This window comes from Lissotriton helveticus, chromosome 7, assembly GCF_964261635.1.
Source record: "Lissotriton helveticus chromosome 7, aLisHel1.1, whole genome shotgun sequence".
Classification (NCBI taxonomy): Eukaryota; Metazoa; Chordata; class Amphibia; order Caudata; family Salamandridae; genus Lissotriton; species Lissotriton helveticus.
The window spans coordinates 392,449,275-392,469,068 of record NC_136068.1 but is presented as its reverse complement, the minus strand read 5'-3'; the positions used below and the strand labels follow the sequence as shown (position 1 = coordinate 392,469,068).

Here is a 19,794-nt window from a genome sequence, read left to right as displayed (position 1 = left end):
TGTTCTGGTGTGAACATGGGCTTCTATTGGAATTCTCCAGGGCATATTATCAAGCCCATTATCACTGCTTTAGCTGCAGTTTTCTGCCGCTAAACCGGCGATAATTTTAATGCCGTTCTTGATAATATGCCCCCAAGTGTTTTCGTGACAATGCAGAGTAAGTGTTGCAGCATAATTGGAAAGCCATAAAGTAGGTACACAACTCAGTGCTGAATTTATGGTACCAATGCATTTTTGGCCTCTTTACACCACTGCTAAGGTTCAGATGTATCTTTTCAGACATAGTCTTACAAGGGCTTTGCCATAGCAGCATAGCCTAGCATCCATTGCCTACAGAACTAGTCAGACCCAAGAAGGTTCATACCTGAAAGACGGTTGCTGGATGGGACAACTTACGAATGGCTTCCATGTGTTCCGGTGACTGGTGGTGTTAGCTAGCTGCGATTTTATGACTAAGATTATCATACTCATGGAAGGTAAAACTGCAGTTTATCTTTTGAAGCCTCGTGCCTCTTTTTGGCGAAATCACTGAGGAGGTAGAGTAATTTAATCTCTCAGTGATCTAAAATAATAGATGCCAAGATAAGGTAATCAAAATATTGAACTGAAGTAGAACCCAGGGAAGGACCATGTTTTAAAGCTTGGGTGAAGACTGACGAAGACTCTGTAAATCCTTGAGGGAGCTTCTGTTGGGAAAGTTGAGACCCACCGATTGAAAATGCAAAGACAAACAGACTCATCTTTTTGGGGATGTAAATGAAGGCAGAGCAGAGGTCCAGCTGGTAAACAATGGAGATTACTGGGGTGCCGGAAAAGATGGTGGCAGGGATCACAGAGAAGCTAGGTATAACCACATTATTTATGGTGTGCCAAACATGTACAAATCTGTACAAGTTCACTTTGCCACCTTCTTGATGAACAAAATCCAGGAATTGCATCTACTGACAATAGATACCAAAACCGCCTCTCTAGAATAGGTCAGCTATTACAGGACAAATCCCAGCATCTGCACTGGGTTTAAGGGGATACTGAAGTATTCAAGACAGTTTCTTTTGTGGGTTGATTTTGATCTACAGAGATTCCATTGAGGGTATAAATCCTACATCACGTACCCCCTGTGGACCACAACGTGAAAGGTACCTGAGAAGCAAATTGGTTGAATATAGAGACAGCTCGCTGTTATACGCAGCAGGCTGACAATTTGATTTCTTGGAGAGAGAGCCAGCACCTCATTCTCGGTGTCCTGGGGTACATTGAGGTAGGCACCATCAGGGGTGGAGTAGGCTGTGCAGTTCAATTTGAATAAAATGTCATGCCCCAGCAGATTAGCTGGTGAGGTAGGACTGAGCAAGCTGGCCTGTTTATCAGTAATGAGTTGAAGAGATGTAGAGACTGGTTTAGAGATGTAATGGGGATTATGCTGGTTGTAAATACCGACTGCATCTATGGACAAGCGGGAGAGAGGTAATGTGGGAAACTCAGAGGTTTATGGGGTAGAGTGGCTAGCACTGGTGTCAAGAAGACAGTTGGTGCCTTTACGATAGATCAGGCAATAAACGTAGGGACCTTTCTGATCTACAGGAATTACGGTGTTTATGGCGCAGTTAGGATCGTCTGACTTTCCTAAAACTCAGGTTAAGAATTTTACGTAATTTGTTTAATTTCAGGCATGATTTGGGATGTTTGAAATATAATTTGGGTAAGCCTGTTCCAGTGTCCCAATTGACCAGAAGCAAACATGATCCTCACTTTCCTGGAGCCTCTCCTCTGCCCATTTGTTTCCTGTTGTATATTTATACTTCATTCAGTATGGCTACTTGGTGTAAGTAGTCCGTTCTTAGTGTTCCCATCTTCCCTACCTCCCATAGTACCTAAGAGTGTTCTATCTGGTATGTGAAGATTCCAGCTTTGGCAGTTGATGGTCTGGTCAGCTGTGAGGTTTACCGCTCTGCTGTATATCTTAATAAATCTACCTTAATAACCTGAACATTTCCCATTCCTGCTTTCAACCCCCTCTCCCCAGTTGCCTCCCCCTTTATTCCTCCCCCACTCTCTCCCTTCTATATTTTGCTGCATATTCTGCAGTTTGAAAGACATTAAGAGGGATTCTCCTTCTTTTGTTCCCGTGAGGCAACAACATGGTTTGCAACAATTACTAATTCTGCTAACTTAGGGGCTTATTAGGAAGGCGGACCGACCTGCGTCCGTCCGCCACCCCAGAGGAGGAGGGACCGTCCGCAGGGGCAGCGGCGGTCCCTCTGTGCCAATTAGGTGCTGGTCACATCCTGTATTCTTAACTTTGCGGCGGGTGCTTCTTGAAGCATCACACGCCGCAATGTTAAAAAATGCATGTTTACCTTTGCATGCACGAAGCTGCAGGCACCGCGTGGTGCCTGCCACTTCCTGCATGCAAAGGCAGGGGGGTACCATAGGTACCCCCCATGTGCACCCCCTACCCCCCCTTCACCCCTGGGGGCCCGCAACGGGCCCCCGAAGACAACACCGTAGGCCTTTCCACGGCGGAAATGCCGCCGTGGAAAGGCATATGACCGCAGCTATCCTAATATGGCTGGCGGTGTCTGATAGACACCGCCAGCCATGTTAGTGCTTTTCCACCGCGGTCGGAAGGCGACCGCGGCGGAAAAGCGGCGGGGGGAAAAAAGATCCCCCAGCCATCCTAATCTGGCGGGGGGTCTTTTTCCAGTCCGCAGCGGATAATCCGCATCCTCCGGGCCGGTGGTGGATTCCGCCGGCCCGGAGGATGCGGATTATCCGCAATCATAATCGGCCCCTTAGTTTGCCATCCAATGCATATTGTCATCAACTGACTCCGCACATTAGGTAACAATCCTTGCACGAAAGCAGCATCTACAGTGCTTAAGCCATTTCTGTCAGACAAGCAACGCCCGAGTAGCTTTCTTCATCATTAAGCCTGTTGAGATAAAGTGGAGTTAGCTTGCCCTTATTTTACTTGCAATCCTAAATCTTTGTCTAATCTGTTTTCACCAAGCCGACCTCTGCCACGGGATTTAACAATGTATCCTTTGCCTTATTTAATGCTGCAATGTTTCCAGGGTCCTATCTAGTCCATACTAACTTTTCCACCAATCGATCTTCACTTCAGGAAGGAGTTGTGGCTTAATAGCCAGAGAAGCCTATTTTTGAACTAGGGAACTAGGCTCGAGCCCCAGCTGAACATCATGTGTTTCTGGGCAAATCACTTAATCTCCCCGCATGTAAAAAAAATCAAAAAAATCTGACCTAGTCTAACATCATCTGGTGCTCATGTGCAGTGCTCCAACGCCCTTGGTCCCAGTTTGTGCTATCTAAACCTGCAATAACACAACTTCACTTGATACCACTAACTGCAATAATTGATTCACATGTGCACTTCAAACACCCTGTGTAATTATTTACAGAACTGTGTTGGGCTTTCTCTAATGTTAGGGAACTGTTTCCTAATAGTCATTAAGTCAGAAGGGGTCCATGGGACATGGACAGCAAACCTTCTCCCACCCGTGGGGCAGTCCCTTAATAAGAGAATGGTATTGGGACCAGATGGGGTATCTCTGGAGTGAGTGAAGGAGAAGTGTCTCCTGGCCAGTTGTTCTGTTGTCCATTTGAGGTATTCTCTAGTGGTTGTTAGGTTGTGGTCTCGAGTATCTCTACACCCAGCTGGGTCTGTGCTTCAGGACCTGACATCCTTCCTAATGTCCGCACCTAGGCAGTATCTCTGTAGCCCACTCACTCCAAACCATGGATTTGCACACACACAGTCTTTGTCTTGGTCTTCTCGTTTCTACCTACCCAACCAGTCTATTATTTTATCATCGCCTATACTAATTTTCAACTGTAATCCTTTATGGGTTCTGGAGTGGCGTGCTACTCGCCAGAAAAGCGATTCAACACCCATTAGAGGTAACAAGTGCTATATGAATGCAAATCTTTCTTCCCCTTTTATCCCTCCGCTATCCTTCTCACTCCAAGTAACTGACTAATATCCACCACTGAAAATACTTCATATTTCACCATATTAATTCACCACTAATCCTTTGTAGGCTTCCTGAATAGCGTGTGTCAACAAGCGCTACATACATTCAAACCTTTGTCCTCCGCTATCCTTCTGCTATCATTCCAAATCCAAATAACTGACTAACCTATCAACCACTTAAAATGTACTTGCATGTTTCACTATACTAATTCAACACTAATCCTCTATGGGTCCCGGAGTAGCGTGCTTCTCGCCGAAAAAGCGCTTTGATGCCTCGTCCGGGGTAGTAAGCGCTATATAAATGCAATTACAATACAATACAATACCTAGATGACAAGACAACACATGCAATGCACGCAAGTGAAATTACGGAGGCTTAGTTAGAGTTTACCTAAATTTATTTGAACATACTTCCAGCCAAATAACCAGGTCCACCACTAGTCCATGCTCCACCCCACTCCACCTGGGGAGATCTCTGTCATACCTGTGGCACCTGTAGTCATCGCGTGGAGTCTGTCCACTGCTCTCCTTTCTCCCTAGTGAAGACGATTTCTGACACACAATGAACCAGTCTCTGTCAAGGAAAATATAGCACTTGGGCCACTGCCTAGAAGTCTAACATGCATTTAGTGCAAATTAGCCATCAAGCTTTAAAAAATGAAGCAAGACCTTGAGTGAGAGATAGAAATAACACTAGTTGGAGCTCAGTCTACTATTTTCTAAAATCCTTGCTTTATTGTGTCAACTTCAGAACGAGGCAACTTTTTCTTAGCATGGTACAGTAGAAAGTGCAGTCTACAATATGAATCACCCAAAAAATAGTTCATTTAAAATGTGTGTAAATGTGCAACAATTAAAAGACTTTAGTGGTCTTTCAGCAGGTGCAAAAACGAAATTGCAAAGGATTAATACAACTTGAATATTAGGTGAAAAGTCCATGTTCAGGCATACATGAACATTGGCATCTTCATAGTAAATATATAAGAATTAAGCCACTTATGCAGGTAAATTCACTTCCTCACCTGTGCAGACTGTATTTGGACCTCAATTTAAAAATATTAGCCCCCGTACAAAGCAGCTTTTAAATCTTGTCCATTTCAAGTATGCAATACCAAATTTCAGTCCTCAAACCAATTAAAACAGGGTCCAGGAATCCTTAAAAAATATTTAAAATATAACACCTGCCCAGGCTACAGGCCAGGATCTGTGGCCAACCTATACTATGCATGTTTGATATCTGATGATATCTAAAGGCCGTGCACAGCGGGGGGAGTTGGTAATCTGCCTCAGGTTAGCATATTATTAACAGATGAGTTTCTTTTGCTCCTCCCCAGAACTGTGCACCCTGTTGATCGATTTGCATACAACTCTATATACCAAGGGTAAGCTAATCATGCTGAGGATCTTACCAGATTTCATACCTGTCTGTCATACGGCACCAAAGATAATAGCAAATAAAAGTTTGACTCCATCTACTTTTAACTTTGGTCCTTTTCAAATCTGCCTGAAACTTGAGATTCCACTGGACTTAATGTCCTAACAACCTTTTAAATATTATACCAGGCAACTACCCACCGCCAACATTTTTAAAAATTAAAACTTTTTTTTGATCTACCCTATTGAACCCTGCCTTTTCTTGATGGATGTGTATGAAACTATATATCAAGAGTAAACTAAATATGATATGGGTGTGCCACGTTTTGTCCAGATCTTTGATAAGGCAACAAAGTTTTTATCAAATCAAAGATTTTTGACTAACCCCCTTTTTATTGATGGGCCTGCATAAAACTTGACAATTCTACAAACAACTAAATTTGCTAAAGAGCTGGTAAAATTAATGCAGATTCGTGTGGAAGTTTGAGTTCAGGGAACTCTTGGAAAAAATTAATTGAAAAAAACACAAAGATTAAAGTGGATTTAAGATTAGGTTTTGTTATAACATCTCAATGTAAAAACCTCAGACCTTCACCTAAAGAAAACACAGATCAAGGTCACTTATAGTTACAAAGTAAAACCAAAAAGCACTAAAATTCACAAAGTGTAGTTAGGAGCACAAACCATAAGTCGCACAACAGCCATGCAAACCATAACTCGCACATAGATGCAAATGTATGCACACATGTAGAAAGTCATATTCAAACACCCACTGCTTTACGGAGAAAGCTATTTAGACATATTAATGTGTGTGGGGGTATGTGTGTTTTTGTCTGTAGCCATCCTTCAGGAGAAGCATTTAACATCTGTGGTGGTGGGGCCATGTAGGATGCAGGACATATACAGGTGGGGCACAGACCCCATCAGCTCCTCTTCCTCCTCTGACCTCTCTCCCCCTTTGACCCCTCTTCCCCCAAGTGACACCAGTGATTTCAAGAATTGTGGAGGCTTATATGGGTTAAGAATTTCAATTCCAGTCTTCTTCCTGGAATCGCAAACCATGCATTCTCTGAGTTAGTCTAGCTTGGGTATTCCATTGAAAAATTAAGTGTGGCTCTGGGTTAACTGCACCAGATTTTGGTCCACCGCGGGAGTTCCAGTTATCAGTCATTAACAGTATTTTTACAATTTCCTACAAAGAAACCCAGGATTCCTTTTGAGGATTTCATGTTATTTCTTCAGTTTCTCTAATGCATGAGGTGTGCATTGCTTACAAAGAATTATATGTTGAGTGTTTCTCACTGCAGTGACCTGACATGACATTGGGACATTTTAGGAGTAGAATAGTCTAACATAGTGAAGTGTTGGGAAAAGTCACCAGAACGTCCCCAAGTTGTTCTGCACATTATTGTAGTCAAAGTAGTGACTGAATATACAGGTTGCTATGAATGAGGTTTATGACCTCTTTAGTGTTGGATCTTCGGTCTAGTCCATAAAACCAGTATGCTTAGTTTGTTGTCTTTGAGTTCACCAGTTCTGTTTGCGATTTGTACGCTTGAATGTGGCCCTATTGCACATCTTGTACCAAGTTCTGTGCATAACTTTCTCTCTCTTTACTTCGCATCCCATCGGTCTCACACATTTTGGACTGGTAAAGCCCACCCTCAACTAGCATGTTGTTGATAATTGATTGACTCCTGTATAATCATCAATAATAGTTTATATCGGAAAATTGATTCTTTAAAACTTACTGACAATAAAACAATCATTTGAATACAATATTTCGACTTTAAGACCATTTAAACTCTCTTAAAACCTGTCATAAAAAACGCTTAAAAAAATATAAAACAATACAACAAGGAGTAACAAACTCGTTCAGGTGCTAAGGAAGTAGTCATTGCAAGTAACCGATTTCTCCTGGTTTAGAATTTGAGGTCTTTAGCTTTCCTTATAAGCCTGCAATGAATAGAATCTTTCTTACAGCAAAAACAGTGTAAATAGATCTGTTCCCTCTCAAGATTCTCATTGCCTCCAGGTATCTCTGAAAGCCATAATACTTGCACAGTGGGCATATCCAGTTCCCTCTAGGTTTTGCATATGCTGGACAGAAAAAAAGCACATGGTCTATAGTTTCATTTGCATATAGCGGACACAAACTGCATATAGCTGAATAAACAGCACTTCTATTAGAGCTCCATAGTGCCATGAATCACCCCAGTTCCAGTGTGTCGTAGCAACATTTTAGACATAAGGTTTTTGCTAATTGTTGGAGTGGCAGATCAAGAAAAGATTCATAAGAGGGACGATCCTTAGTAAGCAGGAATTGGTCTGTCAGCTTACCAAGAGAGGTCCTACAGTAGAGACGGGTGTGGATGTACTCCCAATAATGTTTTATTAGCTGCATATTAGAAGTACCCACCAGCGAGGCAGGTTCTGACCAGAAGGATCCAAAGTCTAATATTTTGAATCATTGGTGGTCATGTTTGAACCACAGGAAGGTGAGGCTTTTGTATAGGGCTAGACATTTCTCGACTACCATCCGGCACGGCCTCATCTCTTCAGTGGTCCAAAGCATCATCCAATATAGGAGGGGTCTAGCTACTATTCCCACTCTTTTTAAGTTGACATCATGAAACATCCGTATTAGAGGAGTGCTCAAGGGGAGGTGAAGTAGTGAGCAAACAAACATGTTCATGCTTGTGGTAAGAGAATGGCATAAGCCCAATTTTAGTCCTGTACATGGCAGCAGATTGGGCCTTTAGCTCGTAAAGTTAGAGTGCCCGGAGTAAGGCTCTCCAAGCTGTTCCCTGGAACCTCCTGTAAATCACTGAGGCTTGGTGTTGAATCATGACCCTTCTCTTTTCTATGTGTGGAGACCATGACAATTTGCTATCAAGCATCATACCCAGATACTCAAATCTGGAGACTCAACCTTGTTTTTCATTTGCCATAGACATGGCTTGCTTAAATGTTTTACGTGGTCTGAAAGTCATATATTTAGTTTTCGAGATATTAAACTCAAGGCCCTTAGATAGGCAGAAAGCATCAAAATTAATCGAGAGCTGCTGATGGCCCATTGGGGTCTGGGAAATTATAACGATATTGTCGGCAAATAAAAGTGTGTGCACCCTGGCCCTGTCCAATTTTGGTGCATCTATATTCCCTTGTAAATGAGCTTCCACTACATTGTTGACATATAGGGAGAAGAAAAAGGGGCCAGGACACACTCTTACCTCACTCCCCTGCCAATCAGGATGATATCAGTTAGTTGCCTTCCGGTTCCCCAGTGAACTTGGGAATAATTGCTTTGGTGGAGTCTAGTTATCTGAGTAAGGATGACATCCAGGACCTCGAATTCCTTTAAGGATGCCCAGAGCAACCCCCTGGGAAGCAAGTCAAAGACGGGTCTGAGGTCAACGAATGCAATATATATGTGTCCCTCTCTGAGTAAAGTATACTTCCAGAGGATAATCAACAACCTTAAAATGTGGTTGACAGTACTCATTTTTTACCTAAACCCTGCTTGGCTTGGGGACAAAATCTCTAGGCCCTCAAACCAATCGTTAAATTTGCTTAACAATTGTCTAGTATAGACTTTCTGTAGGGAAATCTAAGAGGCTAAGTGAACGATACTTAGTGGGGTTTCCCCGATCCCCTTTTTAAATGTGGGTATGATTTCCACTCTTTTCCGTGTGTCAGGGATAGGGGCCCCTGCAGCTAAGGTATTGGTCAACCAATTGACATAGCCCATGCAGAGAAAAGTCATGACGAAACAAGTTGCCAGGGACTATGCCCTGTTTGGTTGAGATAATAGCTAGCCTAGTCTCCTCAAGTGAAAAATATTCATGTAATGAAATGTGGTTAAAAGATGTAACAGGTTTTACCTGGGTGTTTATCGGTGGCTGCTCTTATAAGCGGGGAAAATGATCCACCCAGGCCCCTGGATTCGGGTGGCACTTTATTTCTTTATTGAAACCCTACTCCCATTGGCAATAATTTCCCAGGCACGTTTCCCCATAGGGTGACCGAGCTAATCTAGTTGTCTTCTTGTAAAGTCCTTTCAAAGCTTGCACCGCTTGCAAGTTATTACTTTTTAGTGCGACTATTAATGCGTTTTTTGGCATCACAGCACGCCTTGGTGTACCATAAATTACGTTTAGTCTTATATTTTTTTAGTTACTGCTTTCTTTGGAGGGAGGTTTAGTCAAAATCAGTTTCAAGGCTAGAACCAGGTTGGTGTGTGTGTCTATGTTAAGAATCTTTGGAGAGGCTGGGATAGCGTCTTCTGGGAAGGTCTCTAAAAAAAGGCTTTATACACTTCAGTAAGGGTTACTATGGGCCATTTGACAGGCCTGCGGTTATTTGCCAATAGTGGAGCTATAGTTAAAGGAGCTGGTATAGGAGGGGTTTTAGGACCATGGCACACTAGTTCAACACACAGGAGATAATGATCACGTTCCACCCTAGTGTCAATATGAAAATGTTCCAACCTGTCTCACATAGAAGCCTTAATTATAATATAATATATTTTTGAACGTAACTGGAATTCCTGAAGTGCTTATCAGATGGAGACCTGCCATTGCAGGCTCTCAGCCCATTTGCCAGTGTGAAGCATACAACTTGTAATGCTGCGTCTGAGCTGGGGACTAGCTGCTTAGAACTAAGGGGTGGTGTGCCCCAGCTCTCATCTTCCTCTTCTAGGATCAGTATGCAAACTGTGCACCTGCACAGGGCCACCAAACCCCAGGGGCCACCACGCCAATATGTATCCTTAATATAAGGTAAACAGCGTTTACAACGCAACTTTTACCACGCACTACCTTTACCACGCAACTTTTACAACGCAAATCGTTACAACGACTTGCGCTGGGGGGCGCTCTAGGATAGGTAATAGTTTAATTTACTATCCAAAACCTTCCCTACTATCCACGGGGGCTGGAGTTGGAATAGTAAATTAAACTATTCACTATCCAGCGCCCCCAACGCAAGTCGTTGTAACAACTTGCGTTTTAAAAGTTGCGTGGTAAAGGCATGCATTGTAAAAGTATGCGTGGTAACGACATACATCCTTAATATAATAATCCTCTGAGGATGGATACATATTTGCGTGGCGCCCCCTGGCAGGGATTTGGCGGCCTCCGGCTCTGTTCCACTTCCAAATACCCTGACCCACCCCTCCTCTTCACTGGCCTCCACGCTCCGCCCGGACCACCTCTTCCGGCGCCCCCTACCTACGCTCCCTGCCCAGGGCCACCATGAGCCTAGAGCCGCCCCTGCTAGGATCATGTCTTAACTATAGATGCGTTCAAAAGTTAATGTAGAGGTCTCCCACTCCAGTATAAGTTAAATCAACACTACTTTTGGGCTTGATATCTTTTTTCACCCGTTGATATGGTGCAGTAAATAATTGTGAAATTTTGTGATCAGCAGATTTACAAAGGCTGGCATATTGAATATTCAGTGAGCCCCTTAATCTGTTCTTGTCTAAAGATTCTGCTCATCTAGGTAAAGTCTGTGCTAACTCAGGAAATGAAAAGTTTCAGGAAATGGTAAACCGCAACAAAGGGCTCTCTCAAACCCTGTTTACATGGTGCAGGTGCTATGTTACAAACTTGCTTTGGTTCTTAACTGAATGTCATGACTTTCTGGAAATAAGCGTTTAGAAAACCACCTTCATTCCTTTCAGATATATGCTGTGTAAAACGCTTCACTGACACCATACATGCAGTGAAGGTGATGGGGAGCCTACCCAGCAAAAGAAGTCGCCCATCAGTACATTCCTTGAACATCCAGCCTACGCAGATGGGTAAGTACACTGTGTTACATTTTTCTTTTTTTTAGCTAATTTTAATTTCTCAGTATTTTTTTTATTAAAAATATTTGTGACCAGTGTTGTTTTTTTTCGTACGCCTATGGGATCTTGTACAGCTTAAGATATTGAAAAATGAAGTGTGTTTTTATTCTTTTCTCATGATGTAGTTTTCCTATACTGTTGAAATTAGCATGAGTCAGTGATTTGTGAGTAGCATGATCTCACCATTAGAAGCGCAGCTACCAGTGGTACAGCAAGTTCAGTAGCACCGATGCTCAGGGATCGGATGGGTCCAATGTACCCTCATTACGGCTGTATTTTAATATCCAGTCAGGGATGGGGCCGCTGGCAGGCACTGCTGAACAAAGCTTCAATCAGCCCTGCAGAAAAAAGTGATGGATAAATTCGATAAAAGAAAGATGTCTTACCTCAGCATGGCTCGTAGGGGAGTATAGGCAGGTCAGCAAGCTTCTTGTAGAATGAGAGTGGATAAGGCGAATGAATGTGGCTTATTGTAGAAATAAACTTCATTGCTAGAATGGAGACTGTTCATTGCCGTGCTTAATTTGTAACACAATAAGTGCCGGGGCCCTCGTCAGCTTCCTCCACCCATTGCCCCTGACATCGCTGCCAATTACAGAACTTACACAACTACTAACCATCAGGCTCCCAGAAGTGTGACTATTCAGGTCCTCAAAGCTCTAAGGATGGCTTGGGCGGTAGGTATTTGGCAATTTTAATGTATACTGTATTAATAAACAAATGTTGTTGCACTCATCTCTAAATTAAACAGACAGTGCCACCATGGGGTAGGCTGTCATAAGCGCCGGTGTCGAGCACCGGAAACCACCGGCTCAAATTAAGCACTGGTTCATTGTGAAGAAAGCAATACAGTTTGCCGATGCATTACTACACTCGTGCTTCAATGATCAACTTCAATGTTGATGGTTTGTGACAGGAAGATGTTTAAGACAAAATTAAAGAATATTCAAGAAAGCCACCGTTCCCCTAGATAGAATGATCCTAGCATGTAAAAATATGTGAGGCCTAAAAGATTATCGAAGCTTATGAATGGATCACGGGATGTATCAATCTAGATATCTCTTTCAGAGAGTAAAAGCTTTTCTGAATCTGAGCTGATTTACACTAACTTCCATTACTTCAGCTAAACTTAAAGCAGTGATAACTTTGTGAACAATCCTGGTTCCAATCTAACTAAGCTAGTTCATCTGTTAGTTCAATCATGAGGGACGGTTCCTCAGTTTAAGAGGAATTCTCTCCTGACACCATCAGTTCAGTTCAAATCTATATTTCGGTTGAAACAAACCATAAAAGAGTCATACAAATAATACAAGACAATCTCTTAAAACATCCACCAAGTTCAAGCAATAACCATCACTAAAGTTAGCTATATGGAACCCAGTGTGTGTGTGTCTTGCTCCATCGCAGACCTTTCATGGGAGTTCACATTTTTGGAAACTCTGGTGTTGGAGCAGGTGCTGGGTTTCTTTCAAAATGTGAGTTTCCAGGTTGTCCACAAACGAACCTTTTGATTGAAGCATATGAAGGAAAATGTAATTGTGTTTGTGATGGATGCTAGGATCTGTAGTACATGTTAGTGCATACAGAGAAATAACATTGTTTACGTTTTCGTGAGTCATGTCGCTCTGGAGCGACAATGCTTTATGTTGCAACTATTTTACTACTCTGATGGGTAAAGCAAAAAGACTTAACTACGAAGCTATTTCGGATTAACTTTTTATTAATTTATATTTTGGCATAAATACATACCACTGTCCACAATCATTTGGCTGGTAAGGCACAAAGAAACGATTATTAGAATTAACAACTCTTAAAATATATACACCCTTTTCCACCACCCCCCATTCCCCAGTCGTTACCCATTCGTTCGCCATGTCACCTCCAATTCAACCAAGCCATGACCCCATAGCATCTAGCTTTTAGAACCAGTCAGAGGGTCGCGCAATCGCTGATGTCTGTCTCTTGCGTCAAATGATCATCTGGTCTTTTCATATAATGATGTTAATGTTTTCATTGCAAGGTCTCCCCATGTCTGTGGTCATCCCTTTCAGTTCGAGGTGCGATTTTCATACAAAGACGGCGTGTGAGGTGAATCACAGGCACCAACGTCAGGTAGATGCTTCCCGGTGTGGGACCAGTATGGTTTGGCTCCTCCGTAGGGGAGACCCCATAGTATTACCCCTGGCTACCATGGGATACAAGTACTGTAGTACAGTCTTCCAATATCTGCAGAATTTTGGAAAGTGCCTGAAGTTGTGGAGCAGTGAGCCGGTCTCTGCACAACCTCTCAGCAGAGGGCTCATCTCGCATTGTTCCACCAATGACATTTTTCGGGTACCAGTAGGTGAGGATTTTTTACATGGTTCCCCTTCCATTCACATTTCTCCAGTTCATCAGCTGTTGTTGATCACCCTTGCTCTGCCCCCCATGTTTTTTGACAAGTGCCATATGGTTGTCTAAATGAATATTATTTTTTATAAGATGAAGTCCAGGTGTTTGTTGTGTTCACTTCATTTGGCCCATGTCTGAGACTGTGTGAGCCCACCTGACACTCCGTCCCTTATTGTCTGATATATTGCCCTATGGTGAGCTTGTAGGTATCTAAGCCTTTCTGTTTCTGGTAGGCCAAATTCCTTTTCAAACTCTTCAATATAAGGAATTCAACATCAGACATTTACTGTTGCCCTACATTTTAAGGCTGACACCCCCATCCCAGGTATGAAATTGGGATTCTTGCATATAGGAGTGGATTGTGATGGATGTGTTGTGAAGCCCTTGGTCCTTTCCCGCTTGCCCCATATTCCGACCATCACTCTAGTCAGCGAGGATGAGAATAGCCCCGTGCTCCCATTTTCTCTCCACCCACTGAACCTCCCACAATGATATACATGCATGGGCATTGCCTATATAGTAGCATTGCCTGTCAGCCTCAGTACTTACCTATTTTACAAGGCATAGGATTTGTAAAGCTTGGAAGTAGGCGGCCAGAAGTGGAAATGATAGGATGCCACCCTCCCTCGGGGATCCAGGAGGTACAAGAGTCTATTTGAAACCCTTGCCCCCCCCAATAAGGTTGTTAAGGGCTAGTTGAAAATTGTTAGATGGGGGGGGGGGGTTGAGAATTGGATAGTTTGGAACAGGTAGAGAGGATCTTACAAATCAACATCTTCACTGCGGTAATCTTGCTGAACCATGAGAATTGTTGCTTGTGCCGCTGTTCTAATTCTTTTCGGATTCCTGCAAGTAGTGGTGGGTTGTTTAAGTAGTTTAGGGTGATCAATTGTGGCGTGGATGACGCAGTTCAGATCCCTAGATAGTACACTGGTTTAGTAGCCTACTGTGTAGCTGCTAGCACACAGAGAGCCTGCAGCTGGTCAGCGTGGGTGTTAAAACTAAGGTTTCAGGTTTTGTGATGCTGACTTTAAATCCAGAAAATATGCTGTATTTCTCTACTTATGTCGTGAAATGAGGCAGGGTTTGCATCGGATCAGTGATTGATAGCATAAGGCTATCGATGAACACTGTTGTTTTGAAGTTGTCTTTACCTTTTTAGACACCTCCAGTGCCCTCAGTCTTCCATATTTGGTCTGCCAAGGCTTCAAGTGTTATGGCTAATAAGCTCGAGCACAATGGGCAACCTTGTTGTGTGCCTCTCTCAGCTGTAAGGACCTGCCAGTAAGTGCCATCCATTCGTGATAGCTAGCCATTAGCCATATCCGGAACCTGGGGCAAGCCGTTGACTCTATCCGATTCCTTTTCCACATCCAGAGAGTGGGGGCAAGGTGTCCTTTCATGTTTGTCGGATATTTTTTGCAATGTGGAGGACTAGCTTCATATGATCTACACAGTGACAGCCTATAGTCATGCCAGACTGGTCCGAGTGTATTATTCCCAACATCATGGGATTTCAGTCTAGTGACTGAGATGCCTGCAGATAGTTTGGAATCGAAGTTTAGGAGGGAGAGTGGCCTCCTGAATCAATGCTGAATAGGTCTTTGCCTGGTTATTGGATAATTGATAATTGATAAAGAGACATTCCGCATAGAGTTGGATACCCTACTGTTTCTCCGAATTAGCTGTAGAGTCTTGTAGAGGTCTTCAAAAGGTTTTGTAAAATAAAGCAGTGTAGCCACCCAGCCCTGGCATTTTTCCCACTTTCAATCTGTGTATGCTGCTAACTTTCTCTTCTATACCTGTAGATTGTTCCAGGGGCTCTGCTTGGACCGGTGTCACATCCTGACCCTAGTATGAGGATATATAGGACATTGCCTGGGACTCCTCTATCAGTTTCTCTCCGTGCAGATTTTGGTAAAACTTATGGAAGGGCAGGGCAATGTCCTCATCCTCTGGCTAGTTTCCTTGTCTCGTCCAGGGTTCCCTCTACCTTCTTGGTGCCCCTCTCTGCGCTCAGTTGTTGGCTAGGAACCTGCCCACTTTGTATCCTGGGGCAAATATATCTTAGAAGGGCATATCTGCCTTGTCCAGCCCACTGTGTACACTTGAGAGTGAAATGCAAGATTTTTGCAGTAGATCTTGGGCACATGGGCACCTGAGGATGTTTATGTAGTGCCTTGAGTGTGACCAGATCGTGTTTGAGTTTTCCCCTTATGTCTTCATATCAAAGTTCAAACTCAAGATTCCTTGTAGAACTACCTCAAGGGTATTCCTTAGCGCTGACATCCATATTACTTCTCTATCAATTTCACAACATTTTTGGGGAAAAGAAACTCTAGTTGTATTTTTTGTTTTAACTATTTGCTTAGCTAGATATAATATGTAGCATCTCCAGGCATGACTATCGGACCCTTCCAGCCGCAATGGATTCTGGGGCGTTCTCTCCATCACGGTCACAACAGGGAGTCTCTGTTTCACGACTAGCCGGGTAAGACATGAGGTGGACCCATAAGTCCGTTGGTCTTGAGGTTACTCAAAGCATAAGTGTGTATGTTTCAGTACCATCATTACAGACTGTGAGGTCTCTAAGCCAGTCATTGACCTTTGATGTGTTGCTTCTTCCCCAATATAAGACCTCTGGGTTTGTCCCAAAGTAGCACCAGGCTGTGAAGAGCCTGGTGCCCTCGGGTTTGTCATGTACATCATCCAGGGGTGTTATGAGTGGATTGGCTAATATGTGTTAGTCTGTCATCTGCTCTAGATGGATCAGAGCTGCACACCTATAGGTGGCAACAGAAGGCACTCCCAGGCTAGGTGTATAATCCTTTGGGATCATGTTTGCGCTATATAAAACTTTATAAACAAATAAAATAAAATGTTCAGCCCTGCAACACATGCATCTATTTGAAGTGTAGGGTGAAGTAGGTGCTGGTGGGCCGGTGTGCTGTATGCCCTGTGTTGTTGATATTTAAAATGCAGGAGTTTGTGCCAGTAGTTCAGGGATATCCATCCTGTTTGGGTACAACAGTTCCTCCATTGTGAGTCAGATAGGGTTGCGCCTTGTTCCTCATCCCATGCCCGCCAGGCCAGTATCTAAAGTTGTGAGGTTCTCACGTGCCTGGAATTGTTGCAGTGTAAGGAAAAGGCGGTCTGTGTACAGGTGCCCAAAGTCAGACATGGCTATTTTATTCAACATGTTCTGTACTTCCCCTTCCAAAGTGAGGGACAACAAGAGATTACTGTGACGAAGAAGCACACGAGAAGGTAGGCAGGAGCTGCCCATTCTGCGACAGTTCGTGTACCACGTCCAAAACATTATAGCTACTGTTTTTACCTCTCTGAGGATAAGTATCGACAACAGCAGGATGTCGTCTACCTGGTCCCATTGTGGCAGGGGAACAGCTAGAGCCAAATTACAGGGGGCTAATACTTTTTTTTTTTTTTTTTTTTTTTTTTTTTTGGTAGACCTTTATTGTACATTATACATTTACACAGCGGTGTGCCTACAACCCACTGATAGGGCCGGCCGCAATCAGAGCACCACAGAGTAGACAGGGCGAGCAATACATCGTGTCAGTTCAGTTTAAACGCATATGCACTGTATGCTAAGCCCGTGAAGGCACCACAAATGTTCCAGAAACGTTGTCCAAGGTGCACTATCAATTCCGGCCGTATAGCCCTTATGTGATCTCGGTCTTTTCCCATTTTTGTAGAACTAAAGGTAACCAACATCCAACCCCAACACCCACCCTCCCTTCTCCATCCTGGTCTCAACGAAGATACCAAATCAAGTCAGTGTGTGGAACATATGTCTACCGGTTCAACAGGGTACAGAAAGTATATGAACGAGTTGGGCAATATCTCACAGTTTCTGTTTCAGCACGCACATTAGCACGGAGCAACAAGGGCCAGCAAATTTCCGACATTACTCAGGGCAAAGGCGAGAGTCCCAGGTGGCATCTCCAGTCATGCATCCCACATAGTAGGGACGTCTCACACAGAGTGTGGCCGCATTCAATCAGACTCCTGGACCCCCCTCGGCACCTCAACTGTCTCATTCCTTTCGCTATCAGAGTCATCCAGTGACAGCACGTAGAGCGTAAACGGCCCCCACACCTCCTTCGGACGCGATCTCTCTGGCAGCCCCTCATAATAGCAGTGCAATTGGTCTCTACAGTAGGCCATGTCTTTCAGCCACAGCTGTACATCAGGCGCCCGTCTCCCCCCCCAACCAACCGCAACTCTTCTTTTAGCCAACTGCAAAGCCAGGACCACAAGCCGTCTCGATTGGGCTGGTACCCCAGAAGCGATGCCCAAGAGGCAGAGACGCACATCCAATTTTACCTCGCTAGAGATCATAACAGTCAGTCTTTCGGTTACCTCCTTCCAAAAATCATACACACGCGGACAACCCCATGCCAGGTGTATAAAATCGGCGTCGTCAGCTCCACATCGAACACATTGGGCACCAGCCCGGAGCCCATATCTGACCAGCTGGACCGGTGTGTAATACCATTGGTGCAGAAATTTAAAGTGCAGAAGGCGAAAGTTGCCATTAATCACGCACCCCCCAGTCATGCTACAGCATTCTTCCCATTCATCATCGCTCAGAGGGTCTGGAAGGCTCCTATCCCAGCGCGCCCTGGCCAAGACCGCCCCTCCTCCCTCATCCTCCTGCGCAGCCTTATAAAGTCTAGAGAGTAATTTAGTTCTATCTTTGGCTGTGTAGAGCAGCTGTAATGCCCCAAGCGTCGCCGGTTCCGCCGGATATGATGGAAATAAATCTCGTACTGCTGCCCTCAATCGTGCATAAACAAAGGTAGCCATAGTGGCGTTGGTGGGGCCTGCTGTCATGTCTAGTAAAGAAAGAAAGGACGCCCCTGGGAAGAGATCCCCCATGGTCTGAACTCCAACTTCCCTCAAAACCTGTAATCCCCCGGGTTCACTGGTCACTGAAATATCGGAGTGGTACAACAGAGGCATAGCCGGAGCATATAGTGGCAATCTGGCAGCTCGTCTACCAAGTTCCTCCCAGGCGGAAGCCGTGCGCCGCACAGTATCGATCTCCCCTTTCTCAAATATCGAATGTTTGTTAGTTATCATCGCCCTAAGCGGATACGGCAAGACTGCACTAGCTTCAAGCGCCACATGTGGAGTATACGGCGGAGCCTGTATCCAATAACTAGCAAATTGCGCTTGCGCGCATAGATAGTACAGCTTCATGTCCGGTAAGGCGAACCCACCCAGTGCATGCGGCTTGATCATGACGTCCCAGGTCACACGTGGTTTCTTGCCGGCCCAGGTGAGCGAGATCAGAAGAGACTTCAGTCTCGCGAAAAAATGCGACTTCATCTGTACAGGGATATTTACGAATAGATAAAGAAACTTCGGCAGAACCACCATTTTAATTAAAGAGGTGCGATCGGCAAGCGTTAGAGGGAGCCGAGTCCATCTCGCCACCTGATCCTCCAACTTAGATATGGCGACCCCGTAGTTAGCCCTTATGACCTCCTGGCAATCCCTATGCACCCAGACACCCAGGTAGCGAACTGACTCCGTTGCCCACTCCAGAGGGAATTCCAGCGGTATCTGGCTAGTCGCATCCGTGAGTGGGAGTATCACCGATTTGTCCCAATTGATAGTCAACCCGGAGTGCCGACCAAACTTAATGAATTCTCGGAGCAGATTTTCGAGATGAAGCCCCGGGTCTCTTACATATAGGACCATGTCGTCCGCATACATCGACACTGCCAGCGTTCTGAGGGGGAATTTTAACGTTGCTTCCGCGTATCTTTGCCGCAGAATACAGGCCAAAGGTTCCATCATGATGGCAAATAGTAGCGGCGATAGAGGACACCCCTGCCTTGTCCCCCTCTGGATCGGGAACGACGAGGAGACATGCCCGTTGACCCTGACTCTCGCAGTCGGCGCAGTGTACAATAGAGCAATGAGGGAAGTGAAGAAAAAAGGCACCCCCATCCGGTGAAGGACAGTTATCATATATTTCCATGCCACCGAATCGAAGGCCTTAGCCGCATCCAACAGGACTGCAGCTGCAGGGAGGTCCGGCTTAAGCAGGTGTAATACGGCGAAAAGGGTCCGCAGATTATGCGACGTGGACCTGAGAGGGATGAATCCTGATTGGTCCGGTAGTACCATGACCGGCAGGAGGAGACGCAGT

At 44.4% G+C, this 19,794-nt stretch overlaps 1 protein-coding gene across 1 annotated transcript in view; it reads left to right on the top strand.

Annotated features, from left to right (window-relative positions):
- The window catches only part of SLA2 (Src like adaptor 2), a 291,725-nt gene that overhangs the window by 69,637 nt on the left and 202,294 nt on the right, over window positions 1–19,794 (top strand). Inside the window, exon 2 of the mRNA XM_078650513.1 lies at window positions 11,052–11,171. Within this exon, the coding sequence (XP_078506639.1) occupies window positions 11,102–11,171 (70 nt within the window). The 5' untranslated portion in view covers window positions 11,052–11,101. The remainder of the gene's footprint in view (window positions 1–11,051; window positions 11,172–19,794) is intronic.